Source organism: Sesamum indicum, unplaced genomic scaffold, assembly GCF_000512975.1.
Source record: "Sesamum indicum cultivar Zhongzhi No. 13 unplaced genomic scaffold, S_indicum_v1.0 scaffold00213, whole genome shotgun sequence".
Lineage (NCBI taxonomy): Eukaryota > Viridiplantae > Streptophyta > Magnoliopsida > Lamiales > Pedaliaceae > Sesamum > Sesamum indicum.
In genome coordinates, this window is record NW_011628107.1 from 90,319 (window position 1) to 101,346 (window position 11,028).

The following is an 11,028-nucleotide window of genomic DNA, read 5'->3' on the forward strand; positions in this document are numbered from 1 at the left end:
ACACAACCCCCGGCCTCAAACTAGGACGATATGGATGTCACTAACTACGTAATTAGGTAATTTTTCATATTAATAAAATATTTTTCCTTGATTGTTCATGTTTCATAATGTTTATTACATTCCATTATTTCATATTTATTAAATTAATTAAATTCATAAATATAATTAGTTAAAAATGTATTAAATTAATTTAATTATATATTTAAATTTTATTAAAATATAAATTTATTTATTTTATTAAAATTTTTATTAAATATATGAATAAATTATAAAATATAAATAAATTAAAAAAATTGAAATGACTTTAGTAATAGTAAGAAAATATTACAAATCTAAGTAAATGACCATTCCAAATACCATTACTAAAACAGTTCTAAACACGTGTTCCTACCTGCATTGACTATTCCAATACCATTGCTATAACCATTTCAAACAAGTGTTCCTAAATAGTGGTTGACCAGTCTTAATACCATTGCTACTTCAGTTTTAAGTATGTGTTCCAAACTAAGACAGACTGTTCCTAATACCAATAGTAAAATAATTTTATATACGTGCTCCTAAATAAGACTGACCGTTCCTAAAACCGTTACAGAAGACTGTTCCAAATAAAAATATACCCGTGCCTAAAACTATTGCAAAGATCGACAAAAAAATCATTCAAAGATCGTTCCTATATTTATCACCAATACAAAAAAAAAAAAAGTTTTAAAATTCAAGCACGAGGATTCCAAAAATCATTGCAAAAGTAACCCAACAGAAATACAGTAACTGTTCCAAATTTCGTTAAAACCGTTCCAATTAAAAAAATAATTTTTTTGATAAATTTAATACTAGGAACGATTTTTCATATAATGTTACGGAGCCCGTCCCAAATAGGAATGGTCTTGCATGAACTATTCCTAAGTATTTGTAACACCATTTATAAGGATGGATGTCCAACCGTCCCAAAATCGTTCCAAAAACCGCTCGCAGATACAAAAGAAAAAAAATTATTCCTAAACCCGCCCCAAATTCCGCCTTTTTTTTTTCTAGTGTAATGAAGTTTTGTTTAAGGAATTTTTAGTAAAAAAAAAAAAGTTTTAAAATTCAAGCACGAGGATTCCAAAAATCATTGCAAAAGTAACCCAAAAGAAATACAGTAACTGTTCCAAATTTCGTTAAAACCGTTCCAATTAAAAAAATAATTTTTTTGATAAATTTAATACTAGGAACGATTTTTCATATAATGTTACGGAGCCCATCCCAAATAGGATTGGTCTTGCATGAACTATTCCTAAGTATTTGTAACACCATTTATAAGGATGGATGTCCAACCGTCCCAAAATCGTTCCAAAAACCGCTCGCAGATACAAAAGAAAAAAAATTATTCCTAAACCCGCCCCAAATTCCGCCTTTTTTTTTTCTAGTGTAATGAAGTTTTGTTTAAGGAATTTTTAGTCTTTTTTAAAAATTTATTTATTTTTTTGCCAGAAAAATGAAGGGTGTCGTTGTATTGCAGATTTTTTTTTGCAAGCATTTTAATGTTTTATAAACCTCAAGGAGGATAATGTAATTTCCTACCTAACAAGGATGTATTTGTAATTATACTAAATCTCAAAAGGTGTGGATTTACTTCACTCTAATATATAAGATAATCCCTGCAATGGACAAAAAATAGCTAGGTTAGCAAAGAAAAAATAAAATATTACATTTAAGTAAAAAATATGTGAGATCATAACATTTAACTCCCTTAACATTTTAAAATATTACAATTTGGTCCAAAGGGCATTTTTGTCTCAAAATTGGTCAAATAATAGTCAAACATTTTATTAGGGATATTTGATAAATTCACCGAAAATCTATCGGTGGAGTTAAATGTTAGATGGGACAAACCTCAAGGAGGGTAAAATATAATTTTTGATTTAATAGAAATGTATTTGTAATTATGTCAAACTTAAGGGACTATTGATGTAATTTACCCTTATTTTTTTTATTTATCACAAGTGTGCAGCTTATTTTATTGCAGAGACATTTTTTTTTATCTTTCATAACTGGGCAGCTTATCTTTTTGCAAAATTTAGTGGAAAAACTTGTCATTTTATCGTGAGATGCATTCAAATTGTGACATAATAGAATATAATTCCCTTCAAAAAGTCTAGTGAGTTTCAAACCATAAACAACCACCTTTTACCTTTCAAAAGTGGGTTTTCATCCCTCACATAACAGTTTAAACAGGGTTAGGACTAAAAGTGCAAAAGTTTTTCTTTCTAGGGGATCAAAATTGCTGAGCCCGTAATGTGTGGGACCAAAATTACAACAGTATCTATCTAGTGGGACCAAAATTGCAATTTTTTCCCCATTTATTCTCTTTATCTCTGACAGAAACAAAAAAAGAAGCAAAAAAGAGTTGCAATTCAGTCAAAAGTGCCAACTTAATTGATATTTAGAATTATAATTTATACAAAAGTTGTTAACATTCACACGTTTCTTAATTTGTCATCTGTCCAAACAGAGCACATCATGTACAAAAAATCCACAACATTTGTAATGTGGCAAAACAAATCATCAAACAAGTATCTTTCTCGCTTTACAAAAAGGCAACATATTCATGTTGGCTAGTCATGATAAAAATTCACATCCTACACAAAAACAAGTGCCCTGTTTTGTCTACTTCTTTCTCTTCCCCTTATCCTTGAGTTGTTCAGATTGCATTGCAGTGTTCAAGTTTGACAATGTGACATTGTTTACCATCCTTCATAATGGTTGGTCGACTTGAATAAGGCACAAAAAGAACATGTAAATGCTAAAGGGTTAGATACAAAATAGAAATTACATATGATACATAACCACTTGAAAAATGCTTACTTGTTATTAGATACAAAACTTGGAGGATGGTGCATGTCTAGGACCACTAGGTGATTTAGAATTGACGTTATGAAAACACCAAATTGAAACATTAATTGAAACAACAAATTGATGTCAAATTCCCATAGATCCTTTTATGGAAGGATACGTTGCCATCTAACAGCTAAGAACTACTAAGACTACAGAGGAAATCTCTATTCGCTCAGCTATGTTTAAAGTTAGCGTTTTTTAAGTCTTAAACTCATGGAGCTTATTTCTTCAATTTCTCGATCAAACATTAATTAAGTATTCCTTTTTCAATACAACATAGTAAAATATAGCTATTATAAGAAATCTCCATTATGTCAGAACCGGTTCATCCATTTTAAAGAGTGGATTATTTGGATAGCATAGGTCATTTATAAAAAGATTTAGCTGAGCTTTGGCTGATTCTCTAAAAATATGTTTCTGGGATGTAACTGTTTCATTCTTTAACTTCTTGTTCCCCTGCCCTTCTCTTTATTTTTCTTATTTACTTACACTATTTTTCTTCATTTTCTCTTTGGGCCACCAGCAGCAGCAAGATGGGATTTATAGTAAGGATGTTGGGGCCATGAAATTACCGCAAGAGTAATCATTCAAGACTAGAGACTTCCAATGCCATATTTCATGATTAGAATGTGAGACAATGCATTGTATAAAAACATAATTAGTGAAAGGAATATGAATGCAAACATCTTAATGTACTTCTCCTGTGTTCTGCTTGTAACCTGCTTGTTTAAACTTGGTATCCATAGATCTTATCTATTAGATTGCATTTGCATCCTAATAATATTGTCATGAAATCCATTCTCCAAATCCTTACATCAAATCCAAATCTCTCTGTCCAAATACACCCTAGATGATTTTAGCCAAGGGGAAAAAGAGAACCGGCCATATGTTTGTGGCTTATGCAACAACAAAATAAAATTTGTCTAACCATTCAACCTTTTACTGTCTCTGAAATATTAGATTGGAATCTTATCTGAACTAATAAGCCAAAGGTAGTTTGGTAAACCTGGGATCATAATCTAGTATGACTGAAGCATTAGCCCTTTCTCCATCCTTGGGAACTCGTTAAGAATTCTTTATGACATTCTTAGCCATAGTATTTGTGCATTCTAAGTGCAGCTGCTGCTGCCTATGAGGCAAATATTTTATCTGCTTCCTAACTTGTGACTTGATTCTCTTTTATTAGTTATGACATGAAGACTTCATTGTGCAAACAGGCAAGTGCACCTAATTTATGTAATAATCTGAAGACCTGCTTTAAAATTTCGAAGACAAGAACTCTGTCAAAGACATAAAAAGGACTCCATCAAATCTAATTTTCCACAAAAACAGACATCAACTCAACAAAACAGCATATATAACTGATATCAACATTCAGAAACAACTAAAAACTAACACTAAGATGGACAGCAACAGTATATTAAACCTGTTCAAAAGCCAAAAAGTCTCTTAAATCCTTCATTTGCTTCAGAGTAGATTGTGCAAGTCCCTCCTAATCAAATCAATCCTTTTAAGCTCCAGGCTAAGCTCTGCAGCTTTCACATCCCTCCACTTCTCTTCCAGCTCCTGTAACTTCTCTCTGCCAATCAAAAGGAATTTCTCCTTGATGAAGTTGGGATATCCATTTTCATTCAAAGACAATGCCACGAGTGGGTACGCAGAAGCAAACTCCTCTTTGTCAATCTTCCCCGTTTTTTTTTGGTTCTTCATTATCTCTTTGTCTGCATCATGCTCTTTCCCAGCCCGTTTTCTCTTCTTTTGGAATCTGCTTCTGTCTCCCTTTTGTGGTGTCTCCTTTTCTTTTTCAGCATGTTTATCCCCAGCTTCGCATTTATCTTCACCCCATAGTGTCTTCGACACATCAAACACAGCGGATTCATGGGCGTCCAAGAAATCAAGCCAGTCCCCATTGGCGCGAGTTTTTTTAAAATTGTTCTCAAACTTGCCCTTGAGCCTACGAATCTCCTCAGACACCTGAGTTCTGGTAAACTGATGCTGGAGATTGTCCTTGATGAAGTTGTAAAACTCGGTCCACTTGTTGTTCCTCCCGTCAGCCCAGAAAACGGCGAGGCCTTTAAGCATGACACAATACAACAGTCTGCCACACCAGTGGCTGCTCCACCACCACCACCACCAGCAGGCCCCCCCTCATTAGTGCGCTAATACACGCTAGGTTTTGCGGCAGAGCACTCCGACTCCTCTTTTCCAGATACGGGTCCTTCTTCTTCACGCGGTGGATTCAACTTGGTCTTCTTCGGAGGCACTGCTGCTGTGCTTTCCTCTTCTTCGCTTTTGGAGTCTGAGTCAGAATCGGTTTCTTCGTCTGCCTCGTGAGTAGTTTGTTGCTTATCTTCTTCGTCTTCTCCTTCTCCATCTCCACTGAAACTCAGACGCTGGGGCCTCATTTTCAGAAGAGAAGTGGGAGGAGTGGAGTAGTGGGGAGAGCTTTGTACTTCGATTCGTGCGATTGAGCGACAGAAAAAGGGACGGGTGGAAGGCGAGGGGTTGAGGAGAAGCAGAAGAGGCCAGCAAGGCAGCAAGAAACTGCTCAGTTCCCAACAAACTTTTTCCCTCCAGGCTGCCACAGCGTGCGCTGTAGGCCTGAGCGACGGCCGAGTCCTTTTTTATAGTTTTTTGAAAATTTGGTTTATTGAATTTTTTTATTATTAATTATGCATTTTTTTAATTTTTTATAAAATTTCATTTTTCTAAAAAATTTTAAGTTGTATAATTAATTAAATTTATTATGTGCATTGGATGCACATATTTTCTACCGTCCGTTAATTGCAAATTACGAACCTATATTTTCTTCGTATAATTTATTTTGTGATATTGGATATCATGAATTGTTGTATTACATGAAATGTATACTTTAAAATGTATGGATGGATGATCATGAACAACTTATGTAACACATTAAGCCCGCAGTGAGTTTATGGTCAGTAAGGTGGTCCTATGTTATTACAAAATATTTTACCATCAACATATAGATGAGTCTTGTAATTTTTTCGTGGGTCTCCTCCTCCATGGACCTTCTTCTCCCTAGGCTTTCTTAAAAATAACCTCACGAAAATTTCCTATACTACTCTCATTATATTTAAAAAGAAACCCCGATCAGAAATCGCGGGAAGTACATTAGGAGGGAGATAGCAAATCTTATTATTACAAGCCTAAAAACGAGAGGGAGAGAGAAGATAGCATTCCAACCAATAAACATACAAAAGGTCGTGGGCTTTGTGATCATCCACTAATACATTTCAAAGTATACACCTTATGTAATACAATAATTCATGATATCCAATATTAGAAAATAAATTATACAAAGAAAGCACATATTTGTAATTTGCAATTAAAAGATAATAGAAAATATGTGCATCCAATGCATATAATAAATCTAATTAGTTATGTAATTTTAATATTTTTGGAAAAATTCAATTTTATCAAAAAATGAAAAAGAACAACAGAATTAATAATGAAGAAAATTTCAAGAAAATCAAATTTTTGAAAAAAAGCGAAAAACAACCCACCATCGGTTATCTGCCCTGCAGTGCGTGCTGATGTCGATGCCTGCACGCCCGCCCTGTCTACTGCGTTCGTAGTGCGCCCGTGTCGGCCCAGGCTGTGCGCAGGCTCCCTTACCTGGGCGCGGGCCAGGCCGTGTGAGCACTGTGCGCCAACAACAACAGTTCATGCTGCAATTTTCTTTCTTTTTTGTGTTTAATTTAAAATAGCAAAATAAAGCATAAACCCTAAAAAATTTTAAATTTTTCACATGCTTTAAACATCCATAAATGCAAATAATGAACGAGCCATTTTCATCAGATAACCAATAAACGAAAAGCGATAGAAACATGCTTCAAAAGCCGTAAAAAGCACGTTAACACATAACCATCGACCCCTACATCGAACAGGTCTCTGATACCACTAGAAGGGATCTGTGGTACGGCCCCGAAAAGCTCTAGCGGGATTGACAAATAAAATGCATAATAACGAAATTTTAAATGCAAAATTTAAACGAATCCAAAGGGTGTACCCTTGGAGTTTCCGGGCGTTCGATGTACTACAATAAAAACTAATATGGGGCTGATATAAAATCCATAGAAATAAAAAAACATAAGGGTGAAAATGATACTTTCGTTTTTCACGGTCGCTTGAAATGTTCTTCACTTGAGGCTCAATCGTAGCAGCCCTCTAATTCGTCCACACTACACCGGAGTTGGGATCTCTACGTTCTCTTTGATAGAAGAGAAGAAGAAAAGAAAAATTGCACCTTAGTGCAAAAGAGAGAGGACGGCCGAGAACCATGGAAGAGGAGGGGAATTCTTTTTGTTGTGTAAAAATGATTATAATTATTTTCAAAATAATTATGTTCCATATATATATACCTTGTCGATAATTAAGAATATTTCTAGATACATTTTATTATCTACAAGGCTTATTTCTCTTTATTCTAAATAAAGAGATCCCCAAAATGGCTAGAAGTGCACTTTCACTAGAATTTTCCATGGGCTTAATGCAATAGGGCTTGGCCGATTTTTTTCTTAAAAATTCAAGCCCAATGAATTTTTTTATCTAAATACAATTCAATAAAAATTTATTTAATTGAGTCCAACTTGTATTTAATCTAATTACATACATAAGCCTAAATTATCCTTATTATTTAATAAGATTTAACTTATTAAATTATAAGGACAAATCCAATATAAATTGATGCCATTAATTTATTATTGGGCTCTTTTCCATCCAATGGATCTCTCTTTGTGAGTAATCCAATTACTTGTGGAATAATTCTAAATTAATTTCTTCTTCCTTTTCGGTGATTTGTGAGTGACTCTTTAGGTTCTCCTTCGGCTAGACTTGGGCTAGTGTCTAGTAATATTATTAATTAAATCTAAATTAATAATTCTTGATTAACCCTTAATTGAGAAAGCCCCTCACCATGGGTGGCCGTCTAGCAACGGTCCATAACCCTAGAAACTAGGTGAATTGTCATGTGAACATTTAGACTCTCGAGTCCATAGGAGATACCTCTTTCACATACTGATAGGGTGTCAAGGGCCGCCCGCACACTAGCCCCCCTTGACGCGCACTTTGCCCACTCAACCGTTCTACATGGCCGACCACTCAGCCTCCATCGACAGACGCTGCACAACCAACAGTCTTAGAGTCCTAGGTGTAGGCCTTTTATTGCTTTGTTACTGCTTTGTTATTTGCTTTCTGTTGTTTAGATTGCTCAGGGGGACGTTACGCCTCCTGAGGTGCAAATTTCAGCTTTTTTATTGTCTAGTGTAGGAAATAGGATTTATTTTTTTAAGCCTATTATAGGGGAGAATGAGTTCAAGAAGCTTGGTTTAGTGACGTGTTAGAGTCCCCCTCAAGGCGAACCCCTTGCTCTAGCATCGTTAATCATTGTATACGCACTTTTCAGTTCAATGCAATCTAGTTTTCTGAATTCGCGTGTGCAATTTACGGTTTTGTGATTGTTCCTCCCTACTCTGATATATTTCGGCGTGCTGCGTTAGTGCCGAGCGGAGGTGTGTGCGGAGATTGGCGGACGTAGTTAGCGGACTACTAGCCACACGGTGCGCTTTGCGATAGGCGCCTCGTGAGAGGTGGTATCAGAGCCTCGTGCCGAGATGGGGCCGAGGCATACGACTGCTACTGCTGCGAAGGCATCGGGGCAAGATCCGGAAAGCCCGCGACACACAGCTTCATCCAGCGAGAGAGCTGAGAACCCGGAGGACGGACACTCCCGGTTGGCGGAATTGGAGGAGAAGGTCTCTTCCCTAGAATCTGAGATCACAGTGTTGAATTCGGAGTTGGACGAATGTCGGCACGTGATTCAGGAGATGGCTAGCGTCTTCGGAGGCGACAGCATTGCCGATATGCGGCGTGACATGGAGCAAATGTCCATTCAGATTGGTTTGCTCCAGTGTGCAGTGGGTAGCACGCCTATGGTTGCTCACGACCCTGGTGCTAGGCTTCGAATTCCAGAATCGAAGGCCTATAGCGGTGAGTGTGATGCGAAGGAGGTCGAGAACTTCCTCTTCGACATGGAACAGTACTTCCTTGCAGCAGACGTGCGGGACGAGGCAAGGAAGGTTGCGACAGCAACCATGTACCTGACTGGTGACGCAAAGCTGTGGTGGTGTACCAAGTTTGCGGAGATCCAGGCCCATCAAGTACAACTCGATACGTGGGCTCTTTTACGGGAGGCGATTAGAGAGCAGTTCTTCCCCGAGAATGTGGAGTACAATGCCAGGAGGGCATTGCGAAAGCTTGAACATACAGGTTCCGTGCGGGAATATGTGAAAGCTTTCTCAGCGCTGATGCCGAACATCCGAGACATGTCGGAGGCGGACAAGTTGTTCACTTTCATGGAAGGCTTGAAACAGTGGGCGAGAAATGAGTTGCAGCGGCAACGAGTGACTGATTTGAGCTCGGCTATTATAGCGGTCGAGCGCCTGGCAGATTTCAACCAAGAGACTCGGAAGGATAGGCAGGTGATGTCTGGTCCTGTGCAGAGTAAGCCGAGTGGGATGAGATCGTTTAGGAATAACCTCAACAGAGGTGGGGGAGACCAGAGGCCCCACGCTTAGAATGGTTCGCAGGGCGGTTCAGACAGGAACAGGCCCCAAGAGAACAGGCAAGGAACACCACAGAGGAGAAGGGGGACATGATACGGTGAGCATCAGCTGGTCCTCCCCGTGCACGATGGCAGTAGCATGAGACGACGTCTGCACAAAGTGAGCATCTCTTGGGGGCATGATGGGGGCCTTCAAGAGCCGGTTCTAGGCAGCTCGTGAGCGGAGCGCTAGAGTCCCCGAAGGGCTTGGAGACCTGACGGGCAGCATAGGGCCAGTATGGCCTACGTTGGGCGCCAATTGTGCCGAGAGGCTCCGTGTGGTGTGCTAGGTTGCCCCGCGGGCTGCAAGTTATCATGGGCAGCGCCTCTCGAGCGAATGGGTGATCGAGGCAAGCATTACAAGACCTCGTGATCCAACTCATGGAATAAGCCAAAGCCGAAAGGCAAGAAGGCGTGTCGGGCATAGCCGTGCGGGAGAGCGGCAAGGTGTCGGCATATCGATTGGGCCTCGGACTTATGATGATGTCCTACTCGGGCGAGACATGGAAGGCAGCCATGATGAGGGCGAGCGCCTAGGATGTGCCGAGTGATGTGGGACGAGAGATGGGCATTGCGGGCGCAAGCGTAGTGCCGTAATGCTGAGGCGGAGCGAGGATGCTCCTTGCCATTGAGCAATGAATCGACAGGTTCCGAGCTTATGTGCGAGAAGCAAAGGCACGGATGTCGAGAGCCTCAGCGAGCACATGAACTGTCGTGAAACTCTAATGTGTGTGAAGGCCGGACGAAGGTGGGTTCGCATCTTTGTGGCTGCACAGGCCAAATATATATGAGAATGACATTCCGCTGCATTGAAGACTAGCAGGCCTGTGACAAGTGGTTTCAGAGCCTCGTTGCCTTCACGGGACGAGGTGTGTTGCGAACCTGGAGGACGAGACCCTCCAGTCGACGAATGGAATATGAGCTCTGATACTGTGACAAGTGGTATCAGGTACATTGCAAGCCTGGGTGTCATCTTCGAAGAGTGTTGAGCCACAAGCAGAGGCAGGGGGCGAGAATGACACGGAGGAGGATGAGGACAACTTGGGGGCCGTATCCCAATGGTGCAACACATTCTCTACGGTGGCGGCGAAGAGAGTTGTGCCACCCCTTGCGAAAAAGACTGTCCTGGCTCTTACTGTGGAACAGCCGAAAAAGAAAGAAGAAGAAGTTCAGCCCCAGATTCCTAGGAAGAAAGGGTTGATGTTCGTTGATATGAAGATTCATGGCAAACCGATTCGAGCCATGATTGACACTGGACCCTCTCACATACCTTGAGAGCGCCGAAGTGGCGAGACTCGGGCTCGTGCTGGAGAAGGGAGTTGGGCGTGTGAAGGCGATCAACTCGGTTGCACAACCCATTGCCGGTGTAGCCAAGTCTGTGCTGATTAAGGTTGGTGCTTATGAGGGCAAGACCAATCTTTCTGTTGTGGTAATGGACGACTTCAAGCTTATCCTGGGGCTTGAATTTCTACGGGATACACGCACTGCAGTCTTACCCCATGTCGATTCACTGATGATGATGGGAGCGA

General features: G+C 39.7%; 1 protein-coding gene across 1 annotated transcript; it reads right to left on the minus strand.

Moving 5' to 3' along the window:
• Positions 1 to 4,341: 4,341 nt before the first annotated feature.
• LOC105179798 (STOREKEEPER protein-like) lies at positions 4,342 to 4,956 on the minus strand. The gene has a single exon (XM_011103432.1). It carries the CDS (start codon positions 4,954 to 4,956, stop codon positions 4,342 to 4,344), a length of 615 nt encoding a protein of 204 aa, XP_011101734.1.
• Between the last annotated feature and the right edge of the window lie 6,072 nt (positions 4,957 to 11,028).